The 23,499-nt window shown below is 33.4% G+C and overlaps 1 protein-coding gene and 2 long non-coding RNA genes across 3 annotated transcripts in view; 1 reads left to right on the top strand and 2 right to left on the bottom strand.

Moving 5' to 3' along the window:
* Window positions 1-23,499, bottom strand: part of LOC105341798 (uncharacterized) — a 42,323-nt gene that overhangs the window by 5,547 nt on the left and 13,277 nt on the right. Inside the window, exons 8-15 of the mRNA XM_066085659.1 lie at window positions 11,305-11,360; window positions 9,380-9,539; window positions 3,065-3,265; window positions 2,637-2,771; window positions 1,976-2,311; window positions 1,158-1,343; window positions 404-880; window positions 27-208 (exon numbers count right to left, since the gene is read on the bottom strand). Coding sequence (XP_065941731.1) covers window positions 27-208; window positions 404-880; window positions 1,158-1,343; window positions 1,976-2,311; window positions 2,637-2,771; window positions 3,065-3,265; window positions 9,380-9,539; window positions 11,305-11,360 — 1,733 coding nt within the window. The remainder of the gene's footprint in view (window positions 1-26; window positions 209-403; window positions 881-1,157; window positions 1,344-1,975; window positions 2,312-2,636; window positions 2,772-3,064; window positions 3,266-9,379; window positions 9,540-11,304; window positions 11,361-23,499) is intronic.
* Window positions 11,887-15,292, bottom strand: LOC105334094 (uncharacterized). Its single transcript, XR_010714245.1, has 5 exons — window positions 15,257-15,292; window positions 13,370-13,459; window positions 13,211-13,275; window positions 12,907-13,007; window positions 11,887-11,975 (listed from the first exon to the last, which is right to left on the bottom strand). It is a non-coding gene; the product is annotated as an uncharacterized lncRNA (long non-coding RNA).
* Window positions 15,439-19,003, top strand: LOC105349179 (uncharacterized). Its single transcript, XR_010714246.1, has 3 exons — window positions 15,439-15,724; window positions 16,320-16,472; window positions 18,298-19,003. It is a non-coding gene; the product is annotated as an uncharacterized lncRNA (long non-coding RNA).

The following is a 23,499-nucleotide window of genomic DNA, read 5'->3' as shown; positions in this document are numbered from 1 at the left end:
AGCAGTCATTATTGTAAAATAAACACCTGTATGATTTTCATAGCAACATGTGTTTTTCCACTTCCAGTAGGAGCAACGATGATGCAGTTTTTATCTTGCAGGGCTGCTTGTGCCAACTCCATTTGATAGCTGCGCAAGTTTAGAGGTTTAGCAGGGATGCGTTCTTCTTCGTCTGAACTCTCGTTGTTTTCGTCAACAGACTCTGTATCTATAAAAACAATTTACCAAGGTTAACTGTATGTACACCTTGGACTATCTTTTGTTTTTTCTCCATATCAAACAGTGTTGTTTTTAATCATTTAAGTGTGATCTTAACAAGACCGTAGTCTTACGTTAAGATACATGTATAACGATCTTATTCATGAATCAAAACAACGAAATTGATCTAAATATCATTCAATACCGATGATTGGATGTTCAGGTCCTACGATATTGGGAACAGCGCCCCCTTCTCTCTGCAAATCTTCATTGACACAGTTCTCTATACTTTGTAACAGCCGGCCCACCAAAGATGAAGTTGCACCGCCGCTAAGGGAGGGAATACTACTCAGGTTTTCATGGTCACCAGCCTGGATGTTTGCCCTCAGATTTGTTGACCTTGAACCTGTGGTTGACACAAAACTCAAGGTATGACCTCCTGACGTGTCTGGAATCCCCAAATCTTCAATAGATTTATCCTCCGGTTCCCGTTTCTGAACTGAATGCAGGGAATTTAGTTGTTCTTCTGCAATCCTTCTCTTTTCGTGAGTTATTTCATCGTCATAATCACCAGAATCACTGTTGAAGCTATTCAACGTCAGCTCGCCACTCGGTTCAAAAGCAATGCTATCTTGTGGGGGAGTGGAACGATCACCAAGGGTATTTTGGGGATCACCCGTTACTGAAAAAGAAATAAAGTAAACAAGTGAACAAAACAATGGTGGCTATTTATTTCTCACCCTTCCAAAAATACTTAAAACTGAATGCATAATAATGGCTTGTTTATTTTGTGCAGAGAAATTTTACACAAGACTTTATCGAAACTGTATGGAAATGCATATCATCTTACCCATTGAAAGTGGAACTTTTGTGGAACTTTAACAACACTCTTAATGATCAATTCCATAATATGATTTAATTCGATTAACTCTTTAAAAGTTATTTAAAAAATATTTTACCTGACATATAGTCCTCACGAATTGAGGAAGAACTCTTCCTGCCAAAAGAATCCAATCTGTTTGAGCTAGGTGAAGATTCTGGTGGTGCCATATCTGAATCCTCTTTTTTGCTGTCGCTAATTTCTAAAGACCTAGTAAATTGTTTTACTGGAAGTTCAACTCTCCTGTTGTTTGCTATCTGCCATTCTGAAAACAGTTCATTTGTAAATTATTATTATTTAGTTGTTTTGTTACATTAACAGTTTAAAATTTGCCAATCTATTAACGATTATTGATAAGCTTAAATTGATCAATTTTAACATTTTAACAAATGTAACACCAATACACGTTCACATTATCTAAAGATAAAGTACAATGATTTTGCATACGGCCATGCTACCTCTTCTTAGACAGAAGTATAAACGATAAACGTATCGGTTTTAAACATATGTTGTTTTTTTTTAGTCTGTATAATATCTAATAATAATGCCTAATTTATTCGAGTAAAAGATTGAAAACGTAAATATTATCCTTAATAAAATCCTAATTGATCAACAAAAATGCAAGTTACTATTTATATCAGACACCGGTTCTTGTATAACTCATCGTTCGGTGGAAAACGGAAATGCAATGCGAACAGGAGTATTTAGAATAAAAAACCCAAAATTACAAATAAGTACATTAGGAATAAATCATATCAAAAATTTGGTTGAATGATACTTTGTATGTGAAACTGGCATTATTTTGATCTCTTATTTTCTAATTCCTAATAAGAAACTATACCAAATACCCTTGATTAAAATTTTAAAGAATTAAAAGGAAAAAATACATAGACATACCCTCATAAAAATCCGTGTCCATTATTCTGACAATGTCCGGATAGTCTTTGCAGAGAACATCCAAAAACTCTTTGAACCAGTTTGGATGGCGCCGCCATACTCGATCAAGAAGAACGCTTGTAGCGCCCATGTTTCCCAGCATCCTTTGTTCTGCCATAATATTTTCTTTATCCATATCATTCAACACTTTCCTGCTATAAAGTTCTGGAAGGATTTCCGCTGGATTTAATTGTCCGATGATCTCAACGTTGTGTTCCATCAAAAGTTTCCGAAATTTGATGAATACATCTTTTGGCACTTCCTGGCCTTTCAGAGCGTCCGCGAGGTAGTGGTAGTCTTAAATCAACATTTGTTCAGAAGCCATGAGATTTTTAAATTGATTTTATCATCTGCCTGTCCGTTTTTTTCAAACATACTACTAAATCTTTTGAGGAGACTGAATGGTCCACAAAAAACTTTTCTATCAGATCAGCCTCAAATTTTTAAATCATCATTTATATTAAAGAAAATTCCTATATAATACCCGGTAGTTGAGCTTTTTGCTTAAAATCTTAAAATTTAATTCCTATATTTGTATTCAAAGCCCTTCGTCTAAAGGTGTTTTTTATTGTACAATAGCCTTAAAATGGTAACTAGCCTTCTTAAAATCACAAACCCTAACCATTATTATCCAAAGCATCCACAAACATTTGCCATTTTTGAGGATGTTCGCTGACTTCTAAATGAGTAAGCAAGCATTCCATAGAGGCGATGTCCCCTAGATTTCTGAAGGCTTGACGTACTTCTTGTCGGCCCTCTGTTGGAAGAGAAAAGTACCAAGTCAAACAATACACAACAGATATTGATCAAGTGGGTCGCCACTTGCAATTCCGACTATCTCTTTTTCAAAACAAGCTATTTTTTTGTTAAAACTTTAAACAACTAAACAAATTTTATGCTTGTTGTATATAAGAAAAAATTCTATTCAAAATATGTAGAAAAACTTTACTCAGGTGCCAAATTCAAGTACAATAATAAATCATAAGAATATTAAGCTTATATATGTTTTTTTTTTAAAAATGGTTAACAATAACCATAAAGTGCACATACGCTCATCAATAGCATCCTTTAAGTGAAAGAGTAGCTCTATTCCCCGGGCACAGCGAACGATCAGAGGCCTATACAGACCAACTAGTGTCGGGACATCACGGGTGCCTAGTGTACACCTTATACTGACCATCCCAGAGAGGGTGCTGACTGGACCGTTAGAGCACATCACCGATATGTATTCGTTATGGTGGTCCAAAAAAGCTGCAACCAGATTACTGATTACAGTTAAAACTTTAAAAAAGTAATTAAAATGGCATTGAGGTTAGCGAAATTCACTTTATTTTGGATGTTGCTACACAGTTTCTTTAATTCATATTGAGACAAGTGAAAGGCTGTCAATGTGACAGCAAACCGGGTTTTCGTTTATGTGAACTGTATCCATAATCCATGTCAACCCTGAATTGATAAACACTACATACCGTATCCAGAGAAATGGAGTACACAAATGTAATATTTTGTTAAAAAATGACTAAGTTCAAAAGCTGGTATTTTTTCATAAATTATCAGACATCAAAATCCTAGCATTATGCACATCTCTGATATATGTACAATTGATCTGCAAAAGAACAACTTCCTATCTTGAAAAATGTAGGAGGAATTATCCGTACACTAAGGGTACCCTATATGCAATATTTTGCAATAAAAAAAATACTAAGTTCAAAAGCTGGTATTTTTTTCATAAATTATCAGAAATCCAAATCCTAGCAATTAATATGCACACTTCTAATATATGTACAATTGATCTGCGAAAGAACTTCCTATCTGGCAAACTGTAGGAGGAGTAATCCGTACCATAAGGGTACCCTTTTGGCAGCCACCCGCCCGCCTGCCCGCCATTTTCACCATTTCAATAACCGGATTTTTCCGTTGGAAACCCCGGTTAAAAACTATTCTAAAACTTTGAAAAGAATATGAAGTTTTTTTTTTATTACAAAATGTCCACAAAGCTTGACGTCAGCTGAGTCCAGATCCCTTAAATAGAGACGTCAAAGAGTCTAATTTGAATTGCATTTTAGGGACCAGGCAATAAATATTTTAAAAAAGTTGTTATATATCTTTTACACAAGTCAAACATAGGATAAACAGTGCAACGTAAATACTGAATACAATATTTAACAAAGTAAAAAACAAGAGATAAGAAGAGTTATGAACATGAATAAACAAATTATTGCAATATAAAACTCCTTTCAAATTATACTGCTAACAAATTCTAGAGTATCTTCTCTTAAACAACCAGAATCAGTCATGTATTTTGAACATGGAAAGCCTCTCATGATTAATTCATTTTGAAAAACTATTATGGTTGAATTATACGAGGGTTATTAATTAAATAGTGAGACTTTTGCTATTATTGGCAGAAATATGTACTTTCAACTTTTATTTTCTTTACATTCTCTTAAGATAATACCATTTACTTCAAACCAGTTATTGAGTTTTTGTAATCCAGATTTTAAACCCTTCTGTACTCCGAAAGAGGTATACCCTTCTGACACTGGAAAACCGCTAAACCTAGTGTCCTAGTGGCGAACGGAAGTGAAAACAACGTCAAGATAACAATTTGTTCATTTAAGGAAATAGAAAAAAGCCCAATCATGTTTTATCTGATGAATATGAAGATTAATCAATAATTTTATTATTGTATTCCAATTCAAGTACATAGTCATGTGTGTACTTTGCAGTGTACACATGAGCATTAGTATGTAAAAGTTTAACCCCTCTCATTTCTGTTTTGGTCTTTTGATCATGCAATAGTTTTTGTACATCGGATAATATTATATGCTATAAAGACACTTTGTAACACATTCTGTCTTCTTGCTGGGATTCTGAGCAACTACACTATTAAGATCAAAGAAAATTCCGTACAAAACCTTCGTTGTTGAACCCTGTGACGGATATTTATGTTGGTACTAAGGTGGCATTATTGCACCCGTCTAAGCTGCAGGTGTCGAAAAATTCAAATATGACATATTATAGACCATTGATCAAGGAGTTTGTAACCACCGTTGTTATCAATGTACATGTATCTCACTAGGTGTCAGGTGAGATATCTACCTTTACAAAATAAACTCTTACAGGAAAATAATTTTTGCCAAGGAAAAAAACAATTTTCCTATTGGATATTTGGAATTTTCTACCGGATTAAAAGAATTTTTAAATTTAAAAAAAAGAGTTTAAATTACGATAGGATTTGGACAAACCCCCCTTAGGATATTAAGATCTGATAGGAAATCTAATTCCCTATAGGATTCCTATCCTTCTGAAACAATTCCTAAAGGAAATACTTTTCTCCCATAGGGATATTTGATTCCTATATGATTTTTAGAAAATCTTAAAGGATTTTCAATATTTCCTACAGGAAGATTATTTCTCTCATGAGAATTATTTTTTTCCCTATGCGATATTAATTTTTAAAGGTATATATCTCACCTGTCAAATGGGACACACTAAAATCAAAAGTGGTGATATACTCTCTTGACAATTGTCTATTATTTCAATAGGTATAGATAAGAATGTTCATGAAACTGCATTTAAGCGGGTTCAAAAATGCCATCTTTGCACAGGCATAATTATCCGGCACAGTGTTGTTGCTTTCCAGCTTTTGGCAATTGTAGGTTGTTTGCTCTGTTTAGTGAGTCAGTTATTTTAGTTCCAAGTTATCCTTCTGGTTCATAAAAATTGAAGGAAGTTTCACCCCCTTGTAATAATTTAATGTAGAGCAATTTTTTTATACTATTCATAAACTATATATAATTTTTTTTTTTAAATTAGAAATTGCTTTCGATTTTGTTCACCATTAAATATATGGGGTCTACCTCGCAAAAACCTTCCTTGCACCTATGTATTCTTTTTTAATCTTAAAATACTATCCGATTAAATGTTTATTATTTTTGCAATCTGATTTACAGTTATTATTCATATCTGTCAATGATGGTCTTTGCTGCTCCGATTGATTTTTCATTGTTAAGTGATTTGGGCCTTTCAGATTGTTTGATTATTTAAACTGAGTCTCTAATATGCTTTAACCACGATAAACGGTTTTAATGAATACAAGATGGTTTAAATAAAACGACAAAAGTTCTTTTTAAATGTTTCCCATTTATTCGCAGTAGACAACGATATTTAGTATACGACCTGATATTCAATTTTTTTCGGGGCTTTCGTTCAGTGTTCATGTTCTCAGTGTTCTAAAGGTGGGTCCGGAAAAGGTTATTTCTTTGGATACCGCTGGGTTAAAATTTTGTTATTTGGAGTCAGTTCAATAGTATGGATGACAATTAACATTTAGACAAATGCTCAGTTCAATAAGGCAATTCATAATTTAATTTATCTTTTCATAGGATGCGTCACAATAAAATTAGTTTAAATTGGTCTTGTAGTTTTTAAGAAGGTGAAAATGTAAAATTGTTCACGCAGGAAGGACGACAAACGTCGATGAACGGACAGTAATCGCAATAAGTTACCCGAGTTACTCAGGTGACCTAAAATGTTCAAATGTTCTTTATATATATTTTCTAATGTTGAACTTAAAACCCCTCTTGGGGCCTCGGTATTGTTCCGGGGGTCATGAATATTTATTCTACACTATATGTACCATGATAACTGCGCAAGTTACTGTAGTGTTGTAGTTCTTGAAACCATTTTCCTTAAATATTTGCAAGTTAATCTTTTTAACCCTTTTGGGGACCTCTGTATTAGTCTTGGGGTCACCAATTGAACAATTCTTATATCTTACATCTCTATATGTACAAACGTTTTTGAAAATATTGACATTTCTGGTACAGTTGTTCTTGCGAAGAATTTTAAAGACACTCTAATTTTACTTTTTCATTTATTCTTTGTTTTAACAATTTTTAAACCTTTCCAAATAAGGGTGCTTTGTGCCAAGTTTTGTAAAATTTGGTCCAAAGGCTATTGAGAAGAAGTCGAAAATGTGAGACTTCGTCGGAAACCCAGAACTGATTACGCGTCGTTTCTCTCTCCATCATCCAAGGGTCATTTTAAATATCGACGCTCGTTTCAATAAGCAAATATTCATAAATATTATTTAATCAAATTACAATATAGTCGTTACAGAAATGGAACTCTTCTGTTAATAAAGGTTGCATTACTGTACAGTACTACATGTAGTCTAGCTATAAATACAAATCGTTCTGCGATTTCGTCTGCTCGTAGGTTACTGCATTCGTATAGATCTACAGTAACGAACGAGCGTTAAAAGCGATTTTTGATTGCACCAATTTACCTGGGGTGTTCTATGAGCCACTTATCAACTTACGTGCTTTAATAAGACCATCGAAATTTAAGAGGGAGTGATGGAGAAATGATGCGTAATCAACCGTAGGTTTCCGACGATGGCGGACGGACTTGGGGTGTTCTAATGTTCCCCAATGTTCTATCGTTAAAATGACATGTCCTACGGACCAGAAATCGATGCGAAGCAGATCCGCTTCGCGGCTGCTACATTGCAAGTATATGGGACGAATTCTTACTGTGACCTGAGCGTAGCCTGGTCACGGTAAGATTATTCTTTCTAGGACGGACGGACAATGTACAACGGGTGATTAGAAAAGCTCACTTTTACCTTCGGTTCAGGTGAGCTAATATTAACGTTGAATAGGTACCTACTGTGACCCATATTTTACAGAGAGGCATGTCTTGATGGTTTTTAATCTACACCTCATGGAAGATATTTGACAAAGCCTGTTATAAAAAGTGCAGTAGAGGAGAAATTATTGCTAAATATCTTTTTAGTAATATCCCCCTTCTAAGAGGGTGTGTCTTCTTGAGATTAAGAAAATAATGCTTTATCTTATAAAACTTCACTATATACCCAGTAAATAAATTTCTTACCTATAGTAAGTACCTACATGAGAATATTCCAAATACCCAGCGAATGATTTAGCTTACGGCACTCTCACAAAATTGTTATTTCACTTTCGTTTTATTTTCCACCTATATCTAAATTTAGAAACATATCTATGATTAAAAAAGGGATTTTCCATTCCTATTTTTGAAAATGTATAGTGACATCAATACTTTTTTTTATTCTGTATTCTAAAGGTGATAGTTTTTATGTTTATAAGTTGATCATAACTATTAATTAAAAGGACATCTAATATGTTTTTTTATAAATGCAACTTAACAATAATATTGTAAAAATAAATTCATCGCTTGTATGTTTTTGTTTACTTCGGGCATGACATTTCTAGTGTTGCTGAGAGTCGGAGTGGAAAAGTTTTACAAACACGAACTACTTTATATCAATTGTTTATGTAAATATTAATCGTTATCAATCTGAATTGTTTTATCAATATTTTCTGATAAGTTGCAGTCAACTTTAACTGCCTGAATTTAAAGTTAATCTATAGAAGCAGGTACTTGGGACAGATTATAGCTGCAGTAATGTAATTTTGCAGGTACCAGAAGAAAAATCTGTTAATACGACAGCAAACCGTGATTCCTCATATGTGTTTAACAATTAATATAAGGTAGAACTTTGTTTTGTCCAACTCAACTTCGTGAGTGATTAATCTAATATATCCAGACTAAAATTAAACCTTGACAAGTGAAAGAATTAACAGCGCAAGCGAGATTTTCCTAACAAAATTTGTTTGTTACAGTCGGTGCCCATCATTATACTTTCATGTTAAATACTGAAATATGATTGGTTTAGACACAGTTGGTAATCCGTTCTATTACCCTCAGCGTTAGCAACACACTTAGCAGCGGGCAACACTTTATAAATAGTGCCTGTTTGGGAGGGTAACAGTTGACATTGACACCCCAAGGAAACCATTGTCAACCGACGCGAGGGGTGTCAATTTCAACTGTTATCCTTCCAAACAGGCACTATTTATTTTATTATACTGAATGTCTTAATTTTAGAAAATTTTTTACTGCTTTTATATATTTATGACTTGAATTCTACGGTGAACCGTACGCGCATAATTTACGCGCATGTAACAATTTGTTGTGTTACCCGTTGCTAGGTGTGTTGCTAACGCTGAGGGTAATAGAACGGATTATCAACTGCGTGTAATCCAATCAGATTTCGGTATTTAACATGAAAGTATAATAAAACGAATTGTTGCATGCGCGTAAATTATGCGCGCACGGTTCGCCGTAGAATTCACTTCATTTCTATATAATTCTTTTTGCGTCGGTTGACAATGGTTTTCTCGGGGTGTCAATTTCAACAGTTACCCTTCCAAACAGGCACTATATGAAAATTGTTTTACATGTAACTAAATTTACATGTATATCATTATTATTATAAGCGCATATGTATTTAACGAAGTAGAAATGATCAGTTACCTTGATCTGGAATTTCGACTTGCTGTGCTAATTCCATCTTGTCTTCACCAACACGAAGACGATCGGTGCTGAACTTATCAAAATAGCTGAGGACGAAATCCATTGCTTCTTTCTCATATTTTGTTCTTACCACGTTGTCCGATTCTGTCAGACCAACAATCTTATTTGAAAAGAAAATTCATACGTAATATCTGCGATAATAAATAATCTATCCTAAACTGGGAAAAAATTTCAAATAACCACTTCGCTAAAAAAATCATAGAGATCTACATGCGTTAAATACATGGATTTTTCTTATTAACCTGCAATATCATACGATATCTTACTCTATAAATATGGAATGCGGTCCCTATGTAAACACCAATTATTTACGCTTTCAGAGAAAAATCAGTTGTCATGTGCTTATTACCATTATATCTACAATAAACTGCCTACAAAATCATATTAGGGATGCTTCATTTTCTTTATAACCAAGCCCTGTTGACATTTTCAAAACAGAGGTCGCTAAACGGAAATGCTTAACACTACTAAATATTATATCATACAATAAAGCTGCTAAAGTTAACAATAAGTTTACATTTCTTAATGATCGATGGTCATTAAGCATAGTATTTAACTACTTGAACACAGAAAAGATATTTCAAAAACAATTTTAATTTTTTTATAAATTGTACTTGAAATGTACAAAGATGTAAATTAATGCTGATGGGTGAAAATAAAGGATATCACGTGATAATTGATTTCTAAATTAAGCATTGTAAAAATAACGCGAAAGATCATATCATTATATTTTGTTTTAAAGGGACTTGGACACGATTTGAGATCAAAAAATTATTTTTACTTTTTATGTATAAACGGTTTACTGGTGCGTTTTAAATGATTGACCAAAATATTGTTAAAGTAAATGTTAAAATCAGGGAGATACAGAGGTATGAATTAATTGTTATGTAAACAAAGCTCGAGTCTTATAGTTGTTTACAAAAAAATGTAATGTTGAGAATTACGATTTCTTTGACAAAATGGCATGTAAAAAACAATTTAAACTTATTCAATATCCTCATATATACTATTACATGTAACAACAAAAGAAAGATACATTTGATTGAAACTTAGTACCAATACAACACAAATGTAAAAAATGACAATATTCGAGCTTTGTTTACAAAACAAAGAATTGAGAACACTGACTTTCAAATTTTGACGTAGCATTATAAACGTCTATATTTACATGTGTATCAGTATTAACATTGATAATGGAAAAATAAAATTTGAAAATTTTAAGTCAAATCGTGTCCAAGTCCATTAAGTTCAGATTTTTAAAGTTATACTAGTAGCTTGTATTGTGGGTTAGACTTTACAATGTCCGTAATAAAATTATTCAAGGCCTCGATAAAGTAAAATTGAGAGAATCTTAATATTAAAGTCGCATTTCATCAACCTTAACTATGAACAATTTAGATATTTTTGTAGTCTCATATATTCCTACACCAGAGTTAATACAGTCTCGTTCAACCAGACGCTCGGCTGTCTCCGTAAATATGCGACAGGCAGAGAAGGGGCTCTCTTGCTTGTCGGAGACAGCCGAGCGTCTAGTTAAACGAGACTAGAATTCGATATCAATGGTGCTTGGATCCACACAATTTATAGAATTGTTTTGATAACTGATAACTAATACATACTAGTAGTTGAAATCTATCTTTAAATATTACACAACCTGATTCATATGGGGTTTCTCGAAATTCTTGTTGGAAAAGTCTAAAAATTCATATCATAAAAAAGTGCATAATTCAAATACAAACTAGAAACTAATTGCCATGCAAGATAAATTGATTTTAAAATAAATGATGATCGATAAAATCAACTCCCGTCAGTACTTCAGTACTTTGATTTTAAAACGGAAAAGTCTACTAAAAGTTGTAACATACCTGGGGAAGTTGTTTGTGTTTACCGTCCGTATCGCATACCGAGTCGGAACTGGTTTCTATAAAAACAACAAAAAGCAAGAGGCCATAAGTCAAATTGTTTATATCAGTTACTACTTTTAAACTTAATTTTTACATTGACCTAAGGTACGATCATAAAGATGTAGAAGATTTCCCCTACACAGGCAAAAGTGGCTCGCATGAATCTCATGTGAAATTCGCATGAAGTTCATGCAAATTCTTCGCATGAGTAAGAGACAAAAAGTAACACGCATGAATTTCATGCAAAAACCTCATGCGATTTTGACATAATTTTCATGCGAATATCATATGATAAAAATTTCGCACGATATTCATGCGAAAATGTATATCTTATGTTTCACTGTTGTTTCATGCGAATATCATGCAAATATCATGCAATTTTCATACAAAATACTATGCAGCTTAATCCAATAATCTTGAAATCTTGATCTCTTTTTATCTAAATTTGAGAATATAATCTGTTATATTTTGAAAAGAAAACTGAAATCCTAAATAATTTGCTTTATACAGAATTAACATTAACAGAAAACAATGACAATAATCTTCTTAGGAAAATCTTCTTTATTTAGATAAGAACATAATTCAAATTTCTTCTTCTTCCACTTCTCGAAAAGGCTTGTTTCTTCATCAATCTACAAGAAAATATACATAATGCAGTGTTCTTGAAATTTACCTATTACTGAATGGCATACCGGTATCTATTTTGAATGTGAATTATTAATACATGTATTGGCAGATAAAAACTAAATTCATTGATATATGACATGCAGTTGATAACATGATAAATGCTCGTTAAAGCAGATTTGATCAGATACAATAAATGTCCGAATACTACCATTCTCACTTTAAAATATCACTCTGATCCATGTCCTTGTTGTTATTTTATGCTTTCAGTTTGTGAGTTTATTACATAAACCAAATCTCTCACCTGAGCATCAATAGCCATAACTTATCAAATCTACTTTATGCTGCCAAATACAAAACATTTGGACAACTTTAAAGAGTACTGTTCGTTTTGTTTAAGAGGATTTTCATATTTTTCCTCACATAATCATCAAGCCCCTTTTGTTATTTCAATTTTTTAGGAAAATATTTCTAAATGTCAAAAACAATTTCTATTGTGGCCCAACCCTAGGAACCATTACATGTATATGAACAAATTTGAATCTACGATACCTCAAAATGCTTGCATACAAGTTTCAGCTATTTGGACCAAAGGCTTTTAAGATTTTTTTTAAAAATAACACATTTTTTATCATTCTAATTTCACTAAAAGAAAGTGTGACTTTTCATTGTTTAATTAACAAACTGGAATTCCCTTCCAACTAATATTGTTTTGTGTCAAGTTCGATTAAAATTGGCTCAACTGTTCTGGAGAAAGAGAAAATGTCAAAAGTTTACAGAGGGATTGAGACTGTCCTGGGACAGAATTAAGACAGACAATAGTGATCAACACATGAACTTTTCGCTCAAGCCGGTTGTTTGAATCACTTAAATGAGCTTCAATGTTAAACATTGATCCAAATTATTATACAATTCTTAAATAGAAGAAGTATTACTTACCACTGTATCCATGAATTCTTCCGGAATGTTGTTGGTTGTCATGCTGTTAAAATCTTTTCCAAAGAGTCTTTGCAAATCTGCATGTGCAAACTTAAGGTTCTCTGCAAATATTATTGTTGTATAATTATTAAATGATTTCATTCCTGTTTGATCTTATAAATATCTACGGTAGATATAATTAAGTAATACAGCTATTGTAATCTTGATATTCATTAATGAATTTCTTATTTAATATTTTTCACATCTCCTACACAAATTCTTAACAAAACTACATGTCAGTTGTTGTGCTTACTCAATTACCAACCTGCTATTAATGGCGGAAAGACACTCTGGAAAAATATGGAAGGATCTTTTCTTCTCTTCTTTTGACTTTTGGAAGAAAACAAGCATATATAATGAACAATTTTCAGGATTGGCTCGAGTATAGAATCTCAGTATATTTAGTACTTTGATTTATCCTCACCTTTTATACAGCCAACAGGCATGTCATCATGTTCACACCTCCATCCAAATAGTACCAACTCCATATCCGTGTAGGGATGTTTTTATCATGCTTCAATGGAAAAGATATCAGATATTTTATTGCATAAGCCCATAACATTACGCTAAGGATATAAGCAAAGTTTGCTCTTTTTCATCATCACAATAGACCAATCCACACTTTACAAAAGTTATGTCCCTTGGCCGCCATCTTTGGGGAAAATCCCATATATTTCTCACAGTAGCCTTTGTAGTTTAGAGGGTTGTAACTTCATCATTTGGCATTAGGAATCCGTTTCCGCTGTGAAATTTATTGCCCCAAGTTGGGGCAACCCACACATCAAAGGAATACATTAAATTCCAAGAGATTTCTTCACAGGACACCCAAATATTTGGTTGAATAAAGAAGGGAAAAGTTTTTTTTTTCCCTTTTGACCTTTGGGTTGACCCCGCAAGGTATCGGGTTCGTTCGCCCTATCCACCTGTTCGCCTTAGTCCGTTCACTCTAGGTCCGTTCGCTCTAATTATCGTTCGCCCAAATTATCGTTCGCCCTAAACCTCGTTCGCCCCTTTATTTTTATTAATAAACCACATCATAAGTTATTTCATTTACCTTAATAACTGAAAACTTTTATCAATTATTCGTATATTCTATGTTTTTTCTTCATAAAAAAAGACGTACCTGGTATAATTGTAAGATTTTATTGCCGTAAATTGTCGATAACCGTCTTGTTTTTATAATGATCCGCTTGGTGGTTTTTTTAAACAATTAAAGAAATTGAGACCTTACTTGGCTCATTGAGAAGCTTAGCAGATGATTATCACCTATTCTACTATTTACGTAACGCAATCCTTTGATCTCTAAATGAGATACATAACGCGCCATAAGATATAAACATATATCGTGAGTAAATTAAGTTTAATAGCTATATATATATGTATACGTATTATTGATAAATAACATAAGACATAATGTGAATTAAATAGCTTGAACAATCATAAATTTGTGTATGATTTTATATGTAGTAGTAGTTTATCGGCGTATACATTACATACATTGTCATAGCATAGGAAAACTACACCTGGTTCTATTTGAATTCGTAATTTCATTCAAAGCTTCATTATTTTTCCAGAGCAATTATAACGGGCGGGTCTGCATACTTATTTATAACTGTGTGTGGGGAGACAAGCATGTAGCGGTATATCCTTTTTAAAGTTATATACAGCAACTGTACATGTTTTTTTTTAATTGTAACTTTGCAAAGACTGCTCTCTGATATATAGGTCCCTTGTCGAAAACCACAAATTTCATAATTATGATACGGTTATATTATGAGGTAAAATTTATTATAATTACAAAATAAATACATAAGAAAATTAGATTTAGTAACATTAAAAAAATAAAATAAATCAATTCACAAGTTTTCGTAACGATATAATAATGCCACCGTAAGTCAAATGGTCATTATTTATAGAAGTGGTATTATTTTCATTAATTTATATATATCTTCATAATGTTTAAATTGATCAGAATACACAACAAATATATAAATTAATCCTATATAAAAATAAGGCGAACGGACGCAGTGCGAACGGCGTCAAGAGCGAACGGACCTAGGGCGAACGGAAACTAGAGCGAACGGCGTCAAGGGCGAGCGCGTTTTAGGGCGAACGAACAGCCAATCCCCCCGCAAAGGGGAAAAACTTTTGCAAAGTGTGGATTGGTCTATACACTGCAGTTATAAATAATTGTAACGAATTCTTTATAATAATTTGCAAAAATTTCGAATGATGGTTTTTATTTATCAAAACGGGAAGCAGATATCTTCCGATAATACATAAATATGTCATTTAGGCCTATGTTTCTTACCTCTGTCATTCACTTTTTACCCGAGTCTCGTTCCCGCTGACGTCACATAGTGCGTAAATTTTTGGTACTGAGAACCGTCAGGATGGTGTTTGATTTTACATAGAGCAAAATACCAAAAATCAATAGATCAGATCAGATTTTGAAATTTAGATATGATTAGAATAATAATCATTAATAATTTAAAGCGCTACGGGTTGATGTGCATCTTTTTTGTAAGCCCTTGCAAACATTTTATTCGTTTCCGAAATCCCGTTCGAGTTATCTCCCGCGATAACTCATATGCAGACAGACTGAATTTTCTCTAGCTGCAAAGTTATGTACATCGGCACTTGCTGATCAGTGATGCAAGCCAGCAGAAACTTTACATCAACGTCATCAAGATGTGTCCGATCTATCGAACGATTATATACTCAGCGATTGAAAAGTTCGTGATCCTGGATTGGAGAGGAGCGGATCGTCAACATGCAGGTACCCTAGAACTACGATGTTTCAAGTGTGTGCATATTGTATGTTTACATGTTATATGTTAACTAACGTTTCCAGATACGTGTTTAAACACTAAAAAATCTACTGTTATTATTAAACTTAGATGCAGGTCTTTATATGTAACTATACAATGTACGGGGAAATTCGGGTTGACAGAGGGTCTGTCAATTTTCTCCGAAGAGCTTCGGATAAATTTCTATCTATTGTGTATTTCTTATACAAGAATGAATGAACACAGTGTAACCGTAATGATTACGAAATAAATCTGCAGATATATATTTTAAACATACGGTTGCAAGCATGCAATCTGATTTCATGCGCGGATCCAGAAAAAAAAATTCGGACGGGGGGGGGGGGTGATTGATTGAGTAACAAGGTTGGGAGGGGGAGTAAGCCATATTTTTATGAATTTTAAACTTTAAATTTAAAGAGTTTTTAAGGGGGTCTAGATCCCCTTGACCCCTCCTAGATCCGGTCTACATGTATAATTTTTGTGCATATTGTCACGGTGAATCCATTTATAGGAGTATATATGCAGTGTGAAAATGTTCATAACATTTTATTTTTTCCCCTACAGGGTTGTTTTAAGATCCAAAGCAATGTTACACAGACAGAAGAATAGGTGAATGCTGTTCCAGTATATGTTGTATATATGATGGCTATAGCAATAACATACATGTATATCACTTGGGAAATCATGCACAACAAACTGTCCATATGATGATACCATGTAAGTATTTATTTGGTGAAATATGCCTTGCGTTTTGAATATTTTTAAAGTTTGTAATTACATGTATATAATTTAATATTCATTCGTTTGATGAGATATCGGCGCTTCTGATTGGTCGAAAAATTTCTTTGATACCTGCATCAATAAAAATTTTGCCGGATCTACTTTTCTCAACTGTTTTGATCTAACACTATTTATAGAACGGGAATTTCCAAGATAAACACTGTCAACAAAATGCAAAGTTGTGTCTGTTTTATTGTCACCAAACAAAATGCAACCTTGTGAATATAAAATCTTGAAAGTTTAACCTTCAAAAATAAACAAAACACATTATTTGATTCACGAAATAGAAAATTAAGCGTCTTCTCACGATTTCGTCTGCTTGAGATCAATCAACATTTACAGCTAAGCTGACTCTCCCTTTTCCAGGAATATTATAGCGAACATATATATGCCTATAAACTTTCACGGTAACACCGCTGTTCAAATTTGGTAACAATGATTTTTAAATTTACACACGTACATGATCGGTCATCAGAATAAGCGTCGTAAAGAAAAGCTATGAGTAATGCATCAACTCCTTCGGTGCATTCCAAGCGGCAGATATACCATTTAAGTACATCACTGGCTATCTAGTTACCACAATGTTTACAAAAGTCGCTTATACATACTATTATTTGTCGACATATCAGCTATTTTCGTCCACGATTGCCTTTCCTTGGATGGTTATGTCCAGTTGCGTATTCCAGCGATCTCACATGAAAACTAGTTTTATTACGAGTTTTTCTGCACAGTGAATAATATCACAAGCTATCGCATGTATTTTCCTATCGTTTTCAATTCAGCCGGTTCAGATTTTAACTCACTATTTGTGTTTAATCATTTAAATTCAGCTCAATAGCTCTGCATCAGCTAAAGGCGCATCCATTTTGAATATTGTTGCTGTTGTTGTTTTGTATTCATACGCGCCGCTTCATTTACATTATTTACATTTTTGATCAATGACACTTCACATTTTTTTTATTTGAAAATGTCTTATTAAATGATAAGAAATGAAGATAATAATTTTTCTATTGATCGACGTATCAAAGAAAAAATTGACCGGAAAACTTTTTCATCAATGCGCTACGCGCATTGATGAAGTTTTCCGGTCAATTTTTTCTTTGATACGTCGATCAATAGAAAAATTATTATCTTCATTTCTTAATAATTTAATTCTGGTTGTAACGCGTTTTCTGATTGGATAAAAAAATTATTTTATATTGTATAAAGAATGTTGCCTACGTCATAGTAAGACTAACGTCAAAAATGTATTAATCCGCCTGACGTAACGTTTGAATTTTGTACAATTTGATATCAATTTGATGGTCAAATGACCGTTTTTATCTACAATTAATAGCAAAAATAATTAAATTATAAGCAATGAATGTAATATTTTTTAGTTTTATACGATATAAAATGGTTTGGGGCAGTTTACGCTTTTTTATAAACCGCTTCGCGGTTTATAAAGCGTAAACTGCCCCAAACCATTTTATATCGTATAAAACTAAAAAATATTACATTCATTCCTTAAATAAAATCAGACATGGATTAACATATATTTGATAAAAGAGGTCGGACATACCTCTTGATCTCATTTGCTTTTGATCAATAAAACATACTGTAAGTTATTTCAATACGGAGATACATTATGATGGGTTTTTTTTGTTAATTTTATCTGAGTGTATAAATCTTGTGCTTTTACGCTGTTATACATGTACTCAATACATGTACATTTGTTTGCATGTTTCATTATGAATTATATTTTGTCTTGCATATACACAAGGTTGACAAAGATATTTAAATATGGAGAGGGATAAAGAGACATGCTACAGAATAAGGAAGATAAAGGCACATGATACAGACACCAGAGTGATTACACCAACATCAGTCCAATAACATTGGTACACCCTGAAACTTGAGACCACAAAGGCCTGGATTCTTTTGAAATATACTGTCATCTGTGCAATATCACTTGGAATCATGGAAAACTTGTATCACAGTGTTAACAATTTTCAGTGAATTTTCAATGTCTAGCATAGAAATAATTAATTTTATGTTTGAATATATAGCTGGAAATTTTCCTATATGTAATTCACTTACTGCGTTCAACAGGTTTGGTACACGCAAACTCATAAATTGTATCTCAAAAACATAAGACTTAAAGTATGTATCCTAAATAATGACCAATGCAATCAGCACAGTATTACACATGTAATAAAATCTTAATGTTTACTGACCTTCTAAGAAGAGAGATATAACTCTCAGTTGGTGTGAATGACTATTGTAAAGGCAAAGTTTTACATGTTTACATAAACAAAGACTTTTAAAGTTTTGAAAACATTTATATTTTGATGAAATGTACACTCTATTCTAATTTTTATTTATACATGTATTAATTCCAACACATGTAGAAATTGTTTAGTTGTCTTAATGTCAAATTTGTTAACAAAAAAGACACTAGTATGTCAATATATGAATGAAAGAATGTTTTTAAAGTGTTATAAATTGATTTGTCATAATTAAATTTTATATGAAAAACATGCAATTTTCATGTGAATTTTGCATGAATTTTATATGAATATGACACAAATATCTAATCGCATGAAAAACATACGAAAAATTATTCGCATGAAAATTGTACATTTTTCATGCGAATATCATGCGAACATATTCGCATGATATTTGCATGAGAAACTTTTCATCTGATTTTCGCATGATTAGCGCATGATTTTCATGCGAAAAGGAAATCGCATGAAAATTATGCGAGCCACTTTTCCCTGTGTAGATATCCAAATTCTCCTTTGGCCCTTATAATGCTCTGAGGGTTGTAGTTCAAGAATACAGAATGTGCAAATTATAAGGATTATTTAGAAACCAAGACAGGTTCTCTATGTTTGATACAAATTTGGAGATGGACGAGTGCGTAGCACGAGTCTTCACCCAAATCTGTATCAATAAATGATTTGTGACATGATTAAAAGAAAATGAGCATCTGACACATCTAACTGATCAGAAGTTTCATGTAAATTTCACCCCTCCCTAAATAAAAAAACAAAACAAAACAAAACAAAAACAAAAACAAAAAAACAGGTGCATTACCGGGTTTATACATTTTTGGGGGTTACACGTTTATTACACATTTTCCGCAGATCAGTTTAGATTTGACCACAGCTAGGATAAGATGGACATGAGCTCTCTTGATTTCCTAACGGACGAGGAAGGTGGTCCGTTATTAGTCCCCATCTTTCATCTGCGTCCGTCTGTCCGTCCGTTTGTCTGTCCGTCTGTCTGTTCCACTTCAGTTTTCCACACTTTCTTTCTTTATGCGTCTGAGGAATAATATGAAATTTGCTGAACAGCTTCAAAATGTCAAACTACAGATCAAGTTTACACTTTTTTAGCATCTGGTTGACATATTTTCGAGATAAATGATTTTTTATATTCCAATTTTTTAATATTTGGGTTCGATATTCTGCATAACAGTGCATTGTTTTCACAATTTCCACAAACCGGTAGGGGACGTGTATTACTTATGAAATACTCTCAGAATGCTTGTATGATATAATTTAAATATTGTAACTGCGTTTCTGCGGGATAGTTTTTATATATAGTATTATTATTATGCCTATTTTTATGAATTAAAGGTAAATTTGCATGTAGAAATATGTTGTATGCCTTTAAAAAATATTACATAATATTTGTTTTACTCGTAAATGTAAATAATTTAGGTCATAGACTGTCGTGTTACATGTAAGTGCGTTTTTATCGAGACCATAATCTATTCGGAAAATTTCGGAGTCTTTCATTCTTTTCAAAACATTGTATCGGGATCGGCATACGGGACATACTAAAGTCGAATACTTAAGTCCTGAATGACATGATATTTTATATAAATGACTTTGTGTAAGTATTTATAATATTTCCATGTGAGATGTGGTAGAAAATATCATGAAATGACATCCATATCAATTATTTACGAAAAATAAGAAAGACCTGAACATTTGAATTGACCTGAAAATTTGAGCTGACCTGGTTTATATTTAATACTTTTGAGAACCCCATGCAATTAAATAACCATGATTATCTTCATAAACTGAAGTGTAGATAAGATTAATAATTTTATTTGGGAAAAAACCAATGATGATTCATACAAAAATTATATTTTGCGTCAATATGTTTTGCTTGTTTACATATGTGATACAGATGGCAGTACAAAACTCGTATCGGCCTCCGAGGCTGATACAGGTTATCAGCCATATGGCTGATACGGATCCGTATCACACCCCTTGCGGTTTCTTTTCGGTTTTTATGAAAAAAATAAAACATTTGTTATTAAAGTCAACATTTTTTTGTAGCAGTAAATTTTAAAAGCTGAGGAAATTCCGGTTCTGTAGCTACATGTTTGGTAAAACATTAAGATCCCATATTTTGATTTAATACATGTACAGAGTACATGTACTTTCAAATAATGTTTAAAATCTTTTTTTTTCAATTTTATTTTTTAAAAATTTTATTACAAAGTATGTAATAAATATAATGATAAATACCCTTTCCATATCACAGCCTGTATCAGGCTTATACTGGCTGTGATATTGAAAAAGGTATGTATTATTCTCTATATTGCAGGCATGCAAAAATATAGACGACAGAACATCACGTATTTAAAGGGCTTAAAAATCTTAGTTTTTGCAAAAATTCGAATGCAGACGCTGCAGACAGCGGTTTTATGGATTTTGATTGCAGAGATATTGGACTGTGACGTTCAGAAAAGCGAAGAGAAAAAACCACTTCCTCTAGATTTGTCCGCCTATATCAACATCGGAGGAGTCGCTGGAGCCGTTCTCAACAACCCAGGAGTCGCTGGAACCGTCTTCATCATCGCAGGGATCTCTGAAGTGCAGAAAACGGCCCCTATCTTCGGTAAATTCGGATAATAATTTTGATGACGACGCAAAAGGTATTGCCCGGAAAACCGACATATTAATTAATGATGGAATTAACTAACACTGCATCAGATTTTAACAGCTGTCAGTTTTCGTTTTCGATTGGACCTAAATAACTGTCAGTGGAATTAAGTGCATGTGTTCCTGAATGTAAAACAAAAGGTTTTACATTCTCTTGGGGAGTATTATTGAGATGTCCAAGAAGGATCCCTATTCCTTTTATTGTAACGTGTATTTAAATAGATTTCAATATTATTTGCATATCGATTTTGCAAAAAATGAAATTGAAATTAAATCTGTTTTGTTAGCTCACCTGAGCTGAAAGCTCAAGTGAGCTTTTCTGATCAAAATTTGTCCGTTGTCTGTCGTCGGCGTTGGCGTCGGCGGCGTTGTCGTTGTAAACTTTTCACATTTTCTTCTTCTTCTCCAGAACCACTGGGCAGATTTCAACCAAATTTGGCACAAAGCATCACTAGGTGAAGGGGATTCAAGTTTGTTCAAATGAAGGGCCATGCCCTCTTTAAAGGGGAGATAATTGAGAATTATTGAAAATTTGTTATTATTTTTCAAAAATCTTCAAAAACTATTCGGCCAGAAAAGCTTAAACTTGTGTGGAGGCATCCTCAGGTAGTGTAGGTTCAAGTTTGTTCAAATCATGGTCCCCGGGGGTAGGGTGGGGCCGCAATAGGGGGATCAAGTTTTACATAGGAATATATAGAGGAAATCTTTAAAAATCTTCTTCTTAAAAACTATCAGGCCAGAAAAGCTCAAATTAAAATGGAAGCATCCTCAAGTATTGTAGATTCAAGTTTGTTCAAATCATGGTCCCCGGGGGTAGGGTGGGGCCACAATAGGGGGATCAAGTTTTACATAGGATTATATAGAGGAAATCTTTAAAAATCTTCTTCTTAAAAACTATCAGGCCAGAAAAGCTCAAATTAAAATGGAAGCATCCTCAGATAGTGTAGATTCAAGTTTGTTCAAATCATGGTCCCCGGGGGTAGGGTGGGGCCACAATAGGGGGATCAAGTTTTACATAGGAATATAATCTTCTTCTCAAAAACTATCAGGCCAGAAAAGCTCAAATTAAAATGGAAGCATTCTTAGGTAGTGTAGATTCCAATTTGTTCAAATCATAGTCCCTGGGGGGTAGGGTGGGGCCACAATAGGGGGATCAAGTTTTACATAGGAATATATAGAGAAAATCTTATTCCCATAAACTATTAGGCCAGGAAAGCTCAAATTTGAGTGCAAGCATTCTCAGATAGTGTAGATTCAAATTTGTTACAATCATGGTCCCCGGGGGTAGGGTGGGGCCACAATTGGGGATACATTTTTATATAGGAATATATAGAGAAAATCTTTTAAAAAAATTTCTTTTAAAAACTATTAGGCCAAGAAAGCTCAAATTGGCATGTAACCATCCTCAGATAATGTAGATTCAAGTTTGTTCAAATCATGGTACCTGGGGGTAGGGCGGGGCCACAATGGGGGATAAATTTATATAGAGAGAAAATCTTTAAAAATCTTCTTCTCAGAAACTATTAGGCCAGGAAAGCCCAAATTTGAGTGGAAGCATCCCCAGATCGTATAGATTAAAGTTTGTTTAAATAATAGTCCAGGGGTAGGGTGAGGCCACAATGGGGGATGAATTTTTACATAGGAATATATAGAGAAAATCTTTAAAAATCTTCTTTTTAAAGACTATTTGGCAAGAAAAGCTTACACTTGTGTAGAGGCATCCTTGGGTAGTGTAAATTCAAGTTTGCAATATCACAGTCCCTAGCTGTAGGGCGGGGCCGCGATGGCAGTTTGAATTTTTACATAGGAATACATAGAGAAAATCTTCTGGAAAAGTTTTCGGTCCAAAAGTCAGTAGGGGGCCTACTTAATTTGAAAGCACAGGTTATGCAGATTTAAGTTTGATGAAACCATGATTCCCTAGAGAAAAATGGGGCCACGAAATGGGGGGGGGGGTATATAGGAATAGAGAAAAATCTTCTTACAGGTACAACAACAAAAGGGGCTTGGTATTTACAAAA

Source organism: Magallana gigas, chromosome 5 (assembly GCF_963853765.1).
Source record: "Magallana gigas chromosome 5, xbMagGiga1.1, whole genome shotgun sequence".
Taxonomy (NCBI): Eukaryota; Metazoa; Mollusca; class Bivalvia; order Ostreida; family Ostreidae; genus Magallana; species Magallana gigas.
The sequence above is the reverse complement of the archived record's forward strand: the minus strand, read 5'-3'. Positions and strand labels throughout refer to the sequence as shown.